Raw genomic sequence first — 17,089 nt, forward strand, 5'->3', positions numbered from 1 at the left:
GGGTGGGACAAAAGACCGCGACTTGAAAGACCTGTCGCGAACAACTGAGGGAATGGTTCTGTATAACGACCGTACGTTGGAGAAGTGCTTGTGAAAGAGGTCACATGTTCTGCGAGGACAGCATGAAGAGATGGGGTGTTTGGTTCTTCTTTTTACTGCTTTTAACAGCCCCCACCCACTTGCTGCGGAGTGGACAAGGGGTGAACATCCAAATCATGGCACTAGCCTGGATTTGAGCCCATCACCTCCGACAGTGCAGTCAAACAATCTAACCATTTAGATATGTGGCCTTATTCGGTGTTCATTACCAGAAAAATACCTACCGATTCAGGCACATCGACCTCGTACTTCTCAAGAATGGCAAACTGTTCGTGCAAGGGGGGTATTCTTGCCTCAGTTTTTGGCAAGTCTTCTTGCAATGTTTCTAGCAGCCGTATGCTTGCTCCAAGCTGATCAAGGTTTTCAGGATTTGCTTGCAACCTTCAAATAAAGAAAAAATATGACTTGTACATTTTGATGTATTTACAAAATGAAAGTACCAGTCTCTTTTGAGTTCTACACAATGCACTCGTTTTATGGATCTTGCTTGAAAATTCAAGAAAGACCCCATTTACAGCTACGGCAACTGTCTTTTATAAGTCTCAACGTCGAAGAGGGATAAAATCAGTAATTTATCAAATACTGGGCCAATTAACGGATGAGAAAATTAAAAGTAGGAGGAAGAATGTTGGGGAAATTTTCTTTGTTTCGTAATTGTATCAAAGGTCAACAGTAAACCTTGCACAATATGTCAAAATCGAGAAAAAATTAAATCAGTGTACGAATGTGAAAGATGTCAATTTTCTTTGCTTTTTCATGTTAAAGCATAAGCCGTAGTAGCTGGGAGGGGGGGGAAGGGGGGCCCATGCTCACTTTTGAGGAATAGAGGCTAAGTACCTATTTTCAGCTCAAGGAGGTACCTCTTTATAGCCTAAATGTGTCTCCCAAATATTGGAAAGGCTTGTTAAGTCTATGGTTTCAAATTGCCAAAGTGAAAATGCAAGCAAACTAAAATGTTTCCTCCTACTGTACACATAAAGCAATTTTTATCCCTCCTCAACTAAAATCTAATCAATTAAGATTGTTTAAAGAAGGGGTTCGATCCTTATATAAGGCTGTTTTTAGGACGAAGGAAATGACGAGAAGTGCAAAACCTACTTTTCTGAGTTGGTCTTTAGGAACGCATGTAGATCAGTTAGACGATTAATGGCCATCTCTTTCAACACGCGCGTGAAGCCATTTTGCCATTCATTGCAATGACTCAACAGGGCGAACTTTAAAGGAGAGCAATCCAGCAGAACAAAATTCAGCGTCACAATCGTTTCTTCTTTTTGCACGTTGTTTGCCACTTCGGTGTATCTGCAAGTGATGATCAGAATGTAAGAAAAATATTTGTCCTGAGAGGAAAAGATTGCAAATTTTTTCATATAACATCTCTTGAAAAATCATGTTTGAAACCTAAGTTCCCTATAAACAACAAAAAATTCTGAGGCAGTCCAATGCAAAGATGCATACTTCTTTTTCAGTAATGACAAACTCGACTTTTTCCATAAGAATATTCCCTTACCTGGCAATATCAGCATCAAAGGATGATACTGGGGGATTTAATCTTTCATATCGTCTAATAAACGCTTCTTTATTCAGCTCCCAAATTTCTCGATAGCTGAAAACATCAAGAAAAGTCGATTGGTCAAAGACATTTTCATATGAAGACAAACTTTAATGAATATTTAAAGAAAAACGGAGGCGTTGTTCAGTCGGACAGACTTCCTTTCAGGGTCACGTATAACGCTAGAGATCTTAGCTTAATAATACAGATTTAAACATTCTTTCGTGAAATTGAAATTTCAAATTGCATTTTGTTCTATAAGACTTACCCAAGATAGATTAATTATTAAAATGCATAGAAAATACACTTTATTATATCAAATGTAGCTAAGTTTCAAAAGTATCTGATGTGCAGCATAAAAGCAGATATGGGACACTTACCTGTCCCATACACTGAGGTAACTCATTAAGGTGTTGGCATTGGCTTCAATGCCACTTGCAATACTGGCTTGCACTTTTTTGGTTTCATCGTCTTTCTCAATAACCACATAAATAGGCTTGAAAATAAAAAAATTTGAAAAATATTTGAGTTTCATATTACCCCATAAGAATATAATATTCTTTAAGGATATTAGCCGTTAGAATAGACCTTTATCTAAAGCTAAAACGCTCCGGCAACTTGATCAATGATTGTCTGGCAGAAAACACAAAGTAAAAAAGTTTGTTAGAAAATGTAAAAGGAAAAACAGTCCACCCAATTAGAAAGGTCAATATGATTAAGCAACTGTTCTTTGGGCCTGATTCAATTCAGTGAATTGTCCTATGTAGGAAACGTAGCGTTATATTGTTTCTAGTATTTTGCAAGAAATCCTATATTTATGTATACAAAAGAAAAAACAAGGGTGTTTTCCAAAGGCCGTGAGAATTTTGCTACTGTATTTCTGCTACCCTCTACGTATCAGATGTTGTGAAAACTCGAGGATATACAAACCTCTTTATCGGAACGAACTGGCGTCAGTTGATCGGGCAGCCTTGGGAAAACAGATAGGCATGTTGTCAGTTCCTTGGCAGTGTTGTTCACGATGCTTGCAAGCTTCGACAGCGTTGGAGAGAATTCCACCTGACAAGTAAAATACGTAAAAAATGCAACAAGCGATCGTAAAAATTCTTTTGAGCCGCTATGATCGCAATAAGTTCACCAGGTCCAGCTTCCTGGTACACTGCATATCTATAATTATCATAAACCAGTTTTGATCGAGTTAGAACCTAAAAGTTGTTTCCTGGCGGGTTGCGGCAGCCAGTACCTTTCTGGTTGGCTTTTAACCCACATCAGCAACTCCTTTATCTAGAGTTTAATTAATTACCCGCCAGAAACCCCCTTCATTGATTATCATGCAGGCTTTAGGGCTTACGGGGTATTTCATAGGGAATTTAGAGCTTCGAGCCACATGTTGATGAACATTTAAGCCGCAAAATATACCCTGAATAAGTCAAAGAGGCTACCAGCCTTAGCCCAATACAGGGAATAATCCTCATACATGAAATTGGCCGTTGATGCCAGGAACCAGGTGTTGCAGAAGATGAATTTGATTGAAACGTGTTTGTGATTACAAATAAATTTTCATTGTGGAATTAGAACTGGAAAACTACAAAAAAAATTTGTCCTTAACCCTGCAAAAGTTTGCATCCACCCCTGAAGTGATCTCTCTATTACAGAGTCCCTAGAACGTCACAGTCGTTTGGAAATCGGTTATAGTTTTGTTTTATTTTTGCCCAGTTTCAACTATACCTAACCTAACATGCTATACCTAACTCATGTTGTCGACTGGATTTCAAATTGTTAAAAACTAACTGACGACAACCTTTTGCCTTAATTAATAGTATAATTTACATTCAATAAACCGTAGATAAAAAGTAAGGAAAGAAAAGGTTTATCACTGGTGTTTATCAGTCGTTGTTTTAATAATCCTAGTGAATATTGCCCGAATTTCAACAGTATGCAGACATAGTTACTCTGGGTTGAAGAAGCACATTTTACTATATCTTCTGATGATGAATATCATACCTTGACTCCATCCAAGACGACTTTGACGCGAAAGAGAGGATTTGGGGGATTTTTACCATCGCCGTTAATGGCACGAGACAGTTCTTGTAAGGACCATTTTACGTTTAGACGGAAAGCTTCTTCCAGCATTTCATCCATTTTCTTCGTGTATCTTAACCAGTGGTTTTGCACCTTAAAAATAGATAAAATAAACCAATTTCCACAATAAACTTTTCTGTATCTTCAAATACCGCATTCTCTCCTAATTCCGCCCTCTCCAATAGTTTAACCTCTCCAAGTATCCTGCCTTTTCTCTTTACTTTGAAAATGAACCCCGCCGCTTTAAATTGAAAGATATAACCAATAAACCCTTAGAGGGAATACAAGAGAAAATATGGTAACTTCCTTTATCATTTTTTCCATTATTTAGCGCCAACACACAACAGAAGCAAAATATTTTTCATTGTTAATCAAAAATGGATGAAACATAAATTGATTTTTATGATTAGACTAAGTCAATTGTAATGTAATGACTGCAGCTCCTTCTCTGCAAGCATCTCTCTAAGTTTCTTTCAGTATCGTTTTACGATTTAAGGCTACATTTTAAATCAATATCGTCACTTTATGCAGAAACTCTTTGCAAAGAGAGCTTCGACGATAAAGTCGGCAGGCACCGCGCAGGGGCTATAGCCCCCAACCCCCCCATTTTGTTTGCAATAATAGGTTAAACTTTTTAGAAACTCTAGCGGAATTTGGAAAGTTTTCACTAACCACTATGCTCTAACGGATCCTAAGTAGCAGCAGTTCTTCGTGACTAGGAGGCCTTTTTGCTAATTTTCTTGGCGTCCTATCTTGTTAATATATTTCATAGTAACTGTTATCTTCTCTGAATCTGACTGCTTCAAAGGAACAAGTTGAAAGAAGCGAGTATTTTCTAAAAGGGGTGTTCTCCGGCGTTCTAAAGGGCGTCGCCTAAAAAAAATGTTTGGTTACACCCATCTCAGCACACCCACCTTTAGACTGGTGCGTGGTGCTTGAAAGTTGGCAAGCGTATAAAATAAATTGCACATTCGGATCCTTCAAAGCTAAAATGAACAGGTTGTAGAAACCCGACGGTCGTGACCAACCGGCTCTAAGTTAGCAACGCTAAAAAGTAATGGTATCATATATTGCAAAAATAGTAATTCTTTGAGTGATCTGGCAATAGACATGGCAATAAGCTCAGTGCAAATCTTACCTCTGGTCCGTCAAGTTTGAATACATCGTACATTTTCCTCATTGTCGAGATAATTTCACTGAATACCAAATGCAACCTAGTTTGCACCAATTCCCTGTGCTTTTTCTAAGAATTTAATAAAACATTTTGGCTTATTAGTTTGAAATATATAGATGAAAAAATCCAAGCTGCAATAGAGAAGTAGGAAAACGTTCAACTCGGTGCTACTTTCAAAGATCTAGATTATGCCATAAGTTAGTAGCCGCTTATATATTTAAACAAAAAACAGATTTCAAAACAGAAAATGGCTTTCGAAAAACTAAAAAACTTTAATAAAGAAAACATAAATCGAGGTATAAAAGAATCAAAATCAATACGAAATGAAGAAAGAAAAAAGCAGAGGAAAAAATCACAAAATAGTTGAATAACAACATTCAGAGCAACTAAGAAAAATGCAAGTTGAACTGATTATTTAATATATTTGATATGAAATAAGAAGAAAATATGGGGAAATTTTCAAAAACGATTATGTATCGAAGCAACAAGCCTTAAAGGCAAAAGCTGGTAAAAATGACACGTCACTAGAAGCAATGACGATAGTTGATCGATATCTTAAATTGGAAGAAAAACAAAATTAGTAAAATGAGATAAGTGGTCGAGCCTGATTAACAAAATTGACTAAAAACATAAAACTAACTTGCTCCTCTTCGAACTCCAAGTTGTCATAAACCCGTTTTCCATCAATGTTGACAAGAAGCATTTCCGTGATTGTCTTGCAATCATTAGCCACCATCAGGTTGGCACTTTTGTATTCGTCAACAATATTTTGTACCTGTTGCAAATATTGAAAAGAAAATGAGATATTTTCAAAGTTGTGAGAATAAGTTCTGAATTGCTATTAGGTAAAAAACCCTTGATGGTAGAATTTGAAAACAAGCAAAAAGGAAGATAGAATTACCATTCTGACTTTGCAAAATTTTAAAAAATATGTATAAGAAAGGGACAGCTCAAACTAAAACCACTGCATACCGTTGAATTTGAAAGATCTGGATGCAACTTGATGAAACAGTATTTCAAAGAAAAGAGATAATCAAGAATATAAATCAAACTACATATTCTAGATGAACAACATCAGAAGCATAAGGGAAGACAATCAAAAGGGCCATAAACGTGTGTAACTATGAGATGAAAGATACATTATCTTTGATGAGACTTTGACGAGATCGAATACTCAAAATATAATGTCACTGATATTAATATAAAATCAAATCAACGTGTGATATTCAAGGGTTTTAATAACGAAGAAGATACATGCTGCTAATACTTTCATAAGCTTAACACTTGCAACACCTAATGGCTTTATGTCTTAGAAATTTACATTCTCATGTAAGGCAGTGTCACGAAAGAAACATGGGTCTTAATCCCCTAAAAGAACCCAAATGGTCGAACCAAACCTACGATATTCTGGTTTAGAACAATGTCTAATGTGTGCAAATGCAACGCGGAGCTCTAAGAGCAGTTTTGCCCAAATGCATCACTATCTATGAGCAGGCGAGGTTCCTTTGAATCGTTATAGCTACGCAATTTTACCCATTATAAGACATCATTGGAAAAACATCAATACAATGAGATCTGATAAAAACAAACGAGTCATAATTCACCTTTCCACAGTTAACGCGACAGTCATTGATGAAGTACTCTGAGGCACCCTTCAAAGACCAGTTTAACTTTGTTAGACCAGGATGCGTTCTTTTGTCCAAGAAGCGGATTCGCTCGCGGAATAGACCTCTTTCTTCTGGAGAAAGTGCGGCAATGATTCTGCAAGAAAAAAATTATAAATCTCACAATTCGATCATATCTCCAGCCAAAGATAGAATACCTGATTAGAACTGAACTTTTCGAAAATTAAAAAAAGGCAATGATATAACTCTTAGAAGGCAGTGTGATGATCCAGTACAACCGGATACGTTTTGGCAACGAGAAACGATATACCAAAGTTCTTTTTCTCAAGAGAAAAGTAGAGCACACAGCCCTTAAGATTTGCAAAGGATGCCAAATTTATACGTCATAATTGTTGATGATGCAGAAAACGTCTTAAAGAATCTTGGAGCGTTATGCAACGTAAATAGAGCGTAAAGTTTTGGCGGAATGAAATTCATCTTTTTAAAGTTCAGAATGGAACTCCGTTGATCAATGAAGAGCATTATGCCAAAGCTTATTAAAGTGATGCCTGTTGTATTGTTAGTTAGATGAAAAAGAGACTTAGCGGCTACTTGGATACTTTTACAGATAGTCATAAAAGTTAGATGTGATAAAGTTTTCGAGTTATAACAATTTAGCAGTGAAGTTTAAGGAAATGAAAACTATTGGAAAGGAAAAGAAATGCAAGCTCTTCAGCATTATAAAGCGGCGAATAAAAGACAGTTTTTAAACTTGCTCTATGACGGTAACAATTAAGATTAATTTGATCTTGGGTTTGAAAATGTAACTGCCTAGTTTTGGACATCATTTAAGTCAACATCGATGTGAACTCTGCTACTAGAGCAAGCATTATTGAAAAACCGAATATGGTACCTGTTGTAATCGCGAACAACTAACAGCACGTTCTCTTTGAGAATTCTCAACTCTTCTTTCCTTGAGTGCACTTCAGATGCATAATGGGGGATTTCAAACATGAGTCTTTCCCAATAATGGATTTCCTGGAAAAGTTTCTGCAGTTTCCTACAAGAAGAAAGATGAATTCAACCCTCAACCTGCAATTACTTCATATGTAAATGTCGAAGATTGTCAAAGATTTCATCAAGACAATACAACGCTTGATTTTAAAACTCAACTTTTGATTACCATTGCTGTGAGATGCATGATGCAATCAACATAGCTTTTAAATCTTTTGGTGAAAAAGTTGAAAGAAATTATTTCCCTCACAGCAAAACATATTTTCATTTTACCATGTTCTAAATCAATTAGTTTTGTGCAAGATAATTTCGGCCAAGGAACCATACAGTGAGATATGTGAACAGTAAATAGGGAAGGTCTTACCTGTCAAAATTAAGGTCAAGCATGCCATTGTGTTCCACACTCCTAGCCATCAGAGGAATCTCCAAAAGCTTGCCAATATCCTGCAATTAACAAGCAAACCTAGAGACAATGGCCAAAATTTTTTAAGCGATTCACCTTAAATGTCTAGTCATTCGTTGTTAATGAGTTGCTTCTTTCTTTATGATTGATATTAAAAGAAATAGCCCCATTTTTTACCTTGTTATGTGTGGCCTAAATATCTGTCAAGCCCAATAATTATATTTATTTTTCCCCTTTTCAATGAAAACTTTAGATCGTCGAACTAGTAAGGACATGTTTTAAGTAAAAAATCTGCTTGAAATTGATGAAGGATGAGAAAATCGGCTTTATTACAATCAGAGTGTTGACTTAATAACAATTTCTTGATAATCAGAAGATTTGCATAATTTTGCAGGGCTTTCTCTGACAAAACTTAAACTTCTTTCACCAGCAAATGCTGGTTGAGGTAAAACATCCTTGTGTATTTGAAGAAATAAAAGGCTACGTTAGGTGAGAGTTGTTTTGAAGACCATCATCGCAATTCACCTTATCAACAGTTGCAGTCCACTCGTTGAAAGTTTTTCTCACATATTCATCAAGTGCCTAAAAACGAGAAATTTAAAAACATGCAAAAAGGCAGTGAATCTGGCAACAACATAAATACATGGAAATTTTCAAAAGCAATTATATAAAGGGGAAGCACCACTAAATGAATCATGAGAGATTCTTGAATAAAAAGAACAAATTTAGGACTTTTCTTCTTCAAACTTACATTGAAGGCTTTTAAAAATAGACGAAAGAATACATTATTTTGTATTCGGTCAACGTTGAACATATACTGAGATGTTTATATGGTTGTGTAAGTTGATGTTGGTAGGCCTCCTGTTATATTTCAAAGCTTCACTTTGAAGAGCAGAGCATCTTAGACAAGCCCACTTGATTTGGAGTAGTAACTCAAAATATGCGAATACAAGCAGTGCAGCCATGCAACTGATCATCAAACAGGATTCCACATCCAATTTAAAATCCATATAAATTACCATTTATAAGGACTCGCAAACAAAAAAGGACCCTAACAACACTGGGAAAATGTCCCAAGACCAGATTAATTGACAAAATATAGTATCTGACAATTAGAAAGTCTATATATACCTGAGCGAGCTGTAGATATTGCGTTTTAATTTCTTCACCAAGTCCAACTTGCGGTAAGTAAGTAGCTTTTTCCAGCACCTTGAATATCAGTGGAGCAAACTCAGCAAAATGCAGAAAAATGGTTTCGAAGAGATTTTTACATATAACAAATGTACTTCAGTCTCTATTTCTGGATGAAATCATCAGTGCCTATGTGTATTTTGAACACTGCGAAATTATGGATCTAATAAAAACGCTGAATGAACAATATTGTTGGAAGCCTTAAAATTAATATGTTTGGAATCTCTGTACTGCATGTAAAGAAACTCTTTACTGTTTTCGATAGGACTTTAACGTACGTCAGCAACAAGTCAATAAAGGTTTGTCAGGGGAACATTAAGGCAAGTGGCAGACACTTGGGTGGCAACCGCCCAATACTTTAGAGGACAATGGTCTTTTGTTCTAAAACAATGAGAAATGTGACGTCATTTTATTAAGACAATAGGCTTGCCCCCCAATATGTGACCAAGTGTCCGCCCCTGACTAAGGCCATAAATAGCAGCAGTTTCTGAATAGCATATTACGTATAGAAAACGAATGGTAAAGTTAGATAATGGATAGTGGTAAAAAGTTGAATAGCTGATGATGTTATTCGATATTTTTTAATAGAAAGTGTGCTTTCGTAATAATAATATATGGAGCCATGGCACACTTTTTTAGTCAGTAGATGATAATTTAACATTAGGCAAACGTGATAAGGCACATTGAAGCATCATTTGACCAATACCTCCATTGGCTTGTCGATGCGTTTCTTCAAGCTCTTTGCCCACGATGCGAGACCTGCATATTTTGGGTGTAGAGGCGGAAGCTGTACTTTCTTCGTGTTGAATTCTTTCTTGACGGCATTGAGCTCTTCGTTGAAGAGATGGTAAACTTCAACCGTTCGCTTATCAATAGTACGTCGAATGGCCTATTAACAAGAAAATGCATTGTTTGAATGCACATTGCTCTAAACTTACTTTTCCCCTTCCAAAAGAAACTGAGGCTTTTCGTAAGATATCGGCAATACAGTTTTTAAGTGATGACATCAAAAAGATTATTTTGGAATATTCAATTTTGGACTTCATAACGTGAAAGAGCATCATGAAACATCTCTAAATGTGCAAAATCAGTTGAATTTGTCACAAATTGGCTGAGGTAAGGCCAAATCAGCACATGGTTTTCCCTCATAAACTCATCAAACTTTAAGAATAGAGCCAAAGTAACATTGGCCTTATCTCACCAGATTTTTCGCTTATTTAACTTATTTCATATGTTTAGAAGTATTCCATAGATCATGTTATCAAAACTTAAAAACTCGAAAAAAATACTTTTCTTTACGTCACACTTAAGAACTCTATGACTAGGGGCTGCATAGAAAAGGTAGGAAGCAAAGTTATATTGCGAGTATGCTAAAATACAATTTTGTCGATTTTCACCAACATATAGATATACAAAACCGCAAGCCAAAACAATTAATTTTATATAGTAAAAGACAGCCTCCGCAAAAAAATTGCCGAGTGAAAATTAAATGCATACTTCTCTGGATGACAAATGCACAAAGCTGCGTAAAATTTCAGCACCATGCTGGACGTTTGTTACAGTTTCAAATGCAGAATTGATTACATTCTGCATCATGACTTCCAAATCTTTGACACCAGCACGGAAGCGATTGTATACGTCATGCCAACTTGCGGCCTATAAAGAGAGAGAAACGCTTATCAGCTCCAGCAGCATTTGATCTGAATTTTCTTAAAAATGCAAATCTCAGACATCTCTTAGGGTAACAGCATAAAGAATAGTTGAGCCAATTGAATTAGATATTCTGTTATCTAAGCAGTCGTTAAAGCTTTCGGTCTTTTGCTGAGTAAACATAAATTACACCAGGGCATTTAATTGCAATATTTGTGCAAAATATTTGGGTGTTAAGCCTGGAATTTGACGTTTTCTGTCGAAAACAGTTGGCGAAAATATCATCGTTTCTCACACCATGTGCCAAAATAATTTTATCTTTAAAATGGCAGTTCTAAATACTGCGATTTGGTACAATTAACAGTCAGTATAAAATAGCTATAGAAGACGGCCAGGAGATTGCTTAATTTTGAGCAGAAATCCTTCTACTTATCAAAAGCCTTTGTTTGGTGGTTGCGTTTCCTTGTTTTTTGGTGAAATTCTTTAAAAAATTACATCTATGTCTACAAATGTTACCTTCACGTCAAGAATAACATGCTTGACATTCTTCAGAATCTGTAGGTTCTTCTCGAAAGTGGCTTCGATTTCCATAAGACCACGAACAATTTCAGGTCCTTTGAGCCCTGGGAATATTGGCAATGGTACTTTGTGTCCATCCACCATTCTTGCGAAATGCATCTGCCCGTCACAAACCTGGGTTTTAAAAATCAGATTTTTGTAAATTCCCAAAAGAACTTATAACAACCAATACGAAGATACAAAGCTAATTCAGATTTTAATTTTGATAAACCTTTAAAAAAAAGACGTTAAATTTTTCAAGTAGATTTAGAAAGCTAGAGATAAAAAAGAACTGCACCGGCGAGAACAGCAAAGGTGAGATTTACCTCAAGTAAATCCTTGCATCTCTGAACAAAAGCGTCAACTTGTGCAAAGATGCTCGTCTGATCCAAAACCCACTTTTCTGAAACTGAAAATTTCAGGTGCATCCTGCTTGCCTAGAAAGAAAAAAAGCTACCAGCTCACAAAATGGGACAAAAGCATGAGGACCAAGTGGTTGGGTCAAATCTTATTCATAAACACTCATACTTTGCCGTATATCTAAGCTAGTAAACCTGGTTTTGCCGATCGATAAGTAATATTCCTCATAAAGGATGCAAACATGTTTACCATGTTGAATGTTCCCAAGTTAAGTTCTTATATTACTCTAAGACTCCCCCCAAAAAATGAGCAATTGCCCCTCTAGGCTAAATTTAGTTATGTTTTGACACTTAAAACATTGTCTTATTTTGAAAAGAAGATTCTGGCAAAATAGTTTGAAAATTTTTGCTTCAAATGATTAATTATTCTACCTACACCTATCACCATGAAATACTACAAGAGGGCTAACAGGCATTATGTGCAGAGGGTCTCAAACCCAAACAAAAACACACAAAAAAGCGTCATTAATGCTACAATACATTAATTAGTTATAACTTGACATGCATTGGGACGGCTACTGGAAATCACCCATTTCAAATACTTTATGTTTCTGAAGAGGCCTCCTTACTGTTTGTCGGAATTTCTCATGTCTGGCTTCAAAACAATGTCTAATTCTCTCCCATTTGATCTGCACACAGTAAACTTTGTACCAGGCATTTACACAAGAGTTTGGAAACGATGCCAGATATGATATCACATAACAGGAGCAAAGCTACTACTCTTTCTAGAGAGACCAGTAACACCCCTTCCTCAGCCCCTTCCCCCCCAAAAAAATTGCAAGGATCTCTTGTTTCTACTTAAAAAACCCTTTTTGCTCCTATTACTGTCAGGCAATGGTTCCCCTCCTGTAATTCTATAATTCCCATGAAACTACATAACCCAATTCCAATTGGGCGTAAATCCAATTCCTATACCACAGTTCCCTCAACGCCATAGGCTTAAGCAACGAACCTTTACTTTAAAATCACAATTCAACATACCCTCTGGTAGCTGTCCTTCCACGCCAGGCAACAGCTGATGCTCTCGTTCAGGCCTTTGATGCTTGTCAAAGTGTTTCCGTTGAAAATGTCATCAAGCGAAATTTTCGTGCTACATCTTCGAATTACTTCGTTACTGATCTGAGTAGAAGAAAATGCACTTGGATTTTAATAAAATTCAAATCAAAGTCTATCAGTTATAAACCAAAGAAGAAATGCTTACGAAAAGATATTGGCTCCATATCTAGTGAAGATTTTTACAGCAGGAAAATAATTATACCTTTAGAAATACCTAAAACAGAGAAGCTTTATTTTGTGAACAAAGGCTGAAATCAAGTTGAAAGCTTACTTAAGAAGGGAACTTTGGATTACCGAACCATTTTTGCCTGATATATATGCACTTCTACGGGCTGAATACAAAACAGCAAGTATAAACTAAAAACACGACATCAAGTGAATTCTTGCCTTCCTCATAATTCCTGTTATCCTTTCTCTGCTCCTGAAATGTTCGGAATTTGTCCAAATAATCCGAACAAGACTTAACAGTTCCGGTAAGATCTTCGGTATGTCCTTTGGCTCCGAACGTGCCAGTTCTCCGCAAGGTTTCTGCAGTATTGAAAGGAATTTCAAATTGCTCTGTGCTTGGTTCGACCCATCCTTGGAAGAAACAAACAAATAATTAACAATGCACTTTAACATTTAGATCAAACAACACCATTATGCTGCTTGCTAACCAGAACAACTACATTTTAGGTTTGAAAATTTAGCTTTTTGAGTAGTTGGACCAAAGAGGTAAGTTCTCTGACTCATTTGCATGTGTGGCATTTTCGTTAGTATTCCCAAAACAATCTGACTTTAGGAATTGATTTTCCAAGTCATATCACCTCGGGGGCAGTTGCCCCTGTAATACCTGTTAAGATAATACTGAATGAAACAAATGCTTGAATATCAGATTAAACCCAATATCAGGTCATTCTATGAGTTTACTGGCGTTTTTTGATATTCTAAAATATAAATATTCGGATGACAAGCAAACGGATGTCATTGGGCATGCTACAGTTACAAAAGCTCAATTTCTGATACTTTTTTATTCACGTTTTTGCTATATGAAAAAAAGTAATATGAACCCTTCCAATATAGAAGAACTTGAATGAAGGGTGGGTAAATTGAATAGGAACCTGCATGCATGGTAGATGTGCAGCTGAAGTACGGTGTAAAGATTTCATTTGTGACCAATAGACTGTTGGCTTCAATTCAAGAGTCTGTTCCTTACAAACAAAAATTTAATTCAGTTGAACTAGACTAGGCTGGTCGGATTTTAGTTGGCTTTAACTGACTATGAATCGGTTAAATACTAACTTGAATCAGTTTTGATAGCTTGAGAAATGGGCCAACATAAGATGACTTGGCTATTGTCAAGATTGAGACAATCTGTTTGACCCCTGGCTTGTCCAGCTGATCACTAATGCCTTGAAGGTCATTGCATCTACCTCTCCAAAAAGCAATCTCCTCCAAAGGGCCAGCATTTTCAGAAGTTTCATGAGCATCTTGGTTGTTCAATAATTCTTTTATCTGCCGTGTCCAGTGTATCATTGCAGCTAGAAAAGAACTCATAGTACCAAAAAGACCTTTCAAGGATCTTGCCTTATATTTCATACATGTAGAATCAATCTGGCACTTTCATTAGGCAGGATGCAATTTGATCGAAGCAACAATGAAAATGAATCACAAAAAATGAATAATTAGAGAAACACTGGAAAATTGACTGCATCAACTGCCCCTGTGACAAAGAAATTTTGGGAAACCAAATGAAAGGGCAGTTTCAAATTGGGGGGTTGAGGGGGGTGGCTTCAGTTGATAGCATCGTTTGACTAACAAACCAACTTTCGAAAAACACACTAAAATGCTTCACAATATGTTATGGTTGTATGGGGCACTCGGCACTCATTATGCTAGCCATACACTGGAAGGGCATTTTTCACCGCCCATGACCAAGGGCAAAATCTATAAGAATTGACATGACAGTTACTTCTGCATGGATTTCTTTGACATTTGTTGTATTGCATACAACCAACAGGTAGAGGCACTGTGTTATAAAGAAAGACACAAAGTGGCATAACAACATACAACAATACAACGTTTATATATCATGTATGTTGAAGAACAGAAAAACACATTGCAGTCACAACATGATTCAAATAGAGAAAATTTTACTCACTTTCAAGCCTTTGCACAAATTCTTTGTTTCTTGCAGCTTCTTCTAAGTTTGTATCAATTCCCTCATTGGGAACATAAAGAACTGTTTTCCCTTGCATTTTGTAAGTTGCATCAGTAAGGGTGGCCATGAATTTGTGGACATGGGCTATAAAATCATTCTTGATGCCTGTTCAGATAGTTGAGGAAAATGCAAAAAGAGTGCAAGACTATAGAACAGAATTTTTTAAGCAAGGGCACTTGCATTTGTAGCCAAACAAAGGCAATATGTGTCAATTTAAGTAAAATGGAAATCCCATTCTCGAGATAACAAAGTGAGGAAATATGAAAAATAAAAAAGTTAATGCAATATAAGATAAGAAATTTGAAAAGAGAAGGATACTTTCTGGCCATGTTGTATTCTTGAAAAAATGTGGTCCATAGATGCTAGTCATCATCCTTAGCAAGCTCTCAATGTAGTTGCCTCTAATTTTGCCAAACTGCAATGTTTTACCAATGTTTTCAATTGTCAGTTGGGCTCCTTCTTTACGAATGAAATATTGAAGCTCGTCAACTTGAAAAACTGGGCAGCTTGTTGAGACAGTAAAACCAGCAATAGCATCAATGTAGCAAATCAGTGTTCTTTTGCTAACATCTCTAACAAAACCCTTGATGACTTCAAACTGATCATCATTCCACATATCAGCTTTGAGAGGTCCAAGAGAAATTCTCTTTTGGATCAACTTGGCCTGCAAATGATATGTTTTCAAATTATTTGTGAAAAAAAATTTCACAATACAGAGACAAGATGTAGCACCAGTTCCTAAATCTACTGCTTCAGTGCATTTATAAACAAGCAAAACATTTATACAGATGATGTATTTAAAAATGCATTCATAAAGATTCTATATCAACAAATTCAAATAAGAAATCATACATTATTTCAGGTTGGTGAATATTTTTTGTATATCAACTTTACTTACAACTTCTGTTATCTCTTGATCATTATCAATCTCTGCAGCTTCTTGATCTGCCATCTTGCCTGTTTCATCAAGAGAAGCCAATGTAACAGGTGAAGCAGGTGGGACATCTTCATCTGTAAAGGAGTACTGACCAGAAGCTCCACTTTTGGTCCTTTGGCTGCCCCTGGATGGTACTGACCGCTTTTGAGCTTGGTCAGACACCTGCTCTTCAACTCCATTCGTATTATCCATAGCAAAGATTGTTCATATTTTCTAAGGATAAACCAAAATTTCATTTATGAAATGTGAACATAATACAGCCAAGTTGTGAGACAACTAAAATGCATTTGAAATTTTGATATTAGTTGGATATTCTAAATGTTTCCATTGCCTTGTAGTTCTCAAAGGCAACAGCAATGTTGATGCTGTTGCATAAACAATGAGCAAAGCTTGTTGATAAAAAAACTTTGAAAGTCATTCTAAATTCTCTCACCTACTACGACATCTAACAAAACTGAAATTTTATTTTTAAAACATAAAATACTCTTTGCATGGAGAGGTTGATAAATATCTAAGCTGCACAGTTATAATAAAATACTAACTAGTAGTCTATTTAGTTTTAAAACAACTCAGAGCATAAAAATAGAGTAAGACACATAAAAATATTTGAAAAAAAATAAACAAAACATTAGATATTGGTAGGTTTAATAAAAGTTGGAACTTTACTGGAAAATCTTAGCAGCACTGAAAAAGGACTAATTAAATGGCAAACAGTTTAACAAACATAACAGAATGTTGTCTAAGTAAAGACCAAACAAGTTTGCATTACACTATGTCACGTCACTCTCACAAAAGGCTGTAAACTAGTGGTGGCATTATTTATCTAGTACCACTTTTTCGCTTTTTCCTAAATCTGTCTATTGATGCACATACCCATTTTCTTTGGGTTTTACAGACCTTTTGAATGCTGACAGTAATGTTTATATGCCAGCTTGAATTCTATTCCATTATATCCCTCCCCATTGTGCTGTTGTGGAATTAGTTTTGAAATTCTAGTCCTGCTTCTTTATCACTCATTGTTTTTGATCTTTTTGAATGACAAGAGTTGCTCTGTGTACAGGATATTGAATGATAGATGGATTACTTAGCAGTACTTGTTTCTCTTTTCTAATATTATTTGTATCTTAGGGTTTTACTTCAAAGGTTTTATAAC

General features: G+C 36.1%; 1 protein-coding gene across 1 annotated transcript in view; it reads right to left on the reverse strand.

The window, feature by feature from the left end:
- Positions 1-17,089, reverse strand: part of LOC135684429 (dynein axonemal heavy chain 2) — a 63,997-nt gene that overhangs the window by 45,426 nt on the left and 1,482 nt on the right. Inside the window, exons 2-24 of the mRNA XM_065199991.2 lie at positions 15,898-16,149; positions 15,318-15,663; positions 14,940-15,104; positions 14,081-14,319; positions 13,187-13,378; positions 12,725-12,862; positions 11,651-11,761; positions 11,283-11,459; positions 10,614-10,772; positions 9,823-10,005; positions 9,057-9,134; positions 8,451-8,507; positions 7,887-7,966; positions 7,422-7,568; positions 6,509-6,665; positions 5,545-5,679; positions 4,869-4,973; positions 3,653-3,823; positions 2,579-2,707; positions 2,029-2,144; positions 1,607-1,702; positions 1,198-1,398; positions 324-480 (exon numbers count right to left, since the gene is read on the reverse strand). Of these exons, the coding sequence (XP_065056063.2) occupies positions 324-480; positions 1,198-1,398; positions 1,607-1,702; positions 2,029-2,144; positions 2,579-2,707; positions 3,653-3,823; positions 4,869-4,973; positions 5,545-5,679; positions 6,509-6,665; positions 7,422-7,568; positions 7,887-7,966; positions 8,451-8,507; positions 9,057-9,134; positions 9,823-10,005; positions 10,614-10,772; positions 11,283-11,459; positions 11,651-11,761; positions 12,725-12,862; positions 13,187-13,378; positions 14,081-14,319; positions 14,940-15,104; positions 15,318-15,663; positions 15,898-16,128 (3,570 nt within the window). The 5' untranslated portion in view covers positions 16,129-16,149. The remainder of the gene's footprint in view (positions 1-323; positions 481-1,197; positions 1,399-1,606; positions 1,703-2,028; positions 2,145-2,578; positions 2,708-3,652; positions 3,824-4,868; positions 4,974-5,544; positions 5,680-6,508; positions 6,666-7,421; positions 7,569-7,886; positions 7,967-8,450; positions 8,508-9,056; positions 9,135-9,822; positions 10,006-10,613; positions 10,773-11,282; positions 11,460-11,650; positions 11,762-12,724; positions 12,863-13,186; positions 13,379-14,080; positions 14,320-14,939; positions 15,105-15,317; positions 15,664-15,897; positions 16,150-17,089) is intronic.

The sequence above is a fragment of the Rhopilema esculentum genome, unplaced genomic scaffold, assembly GCF_057945365.1.
Source record: "Rhopilema esculentum isolate cy_ngs unplaced genomic scaffold, ASM5794536v1 HiC_scaffold_37, whole genome shotgun sequence".
Classification (NCBI taxonomy): Eukaryota; Metazoa; Cnidaria; class Scyphozoa; order Rhizostomeae; family Rhizostomatidae; genus Rhopilema; species Rhopilema esculentum.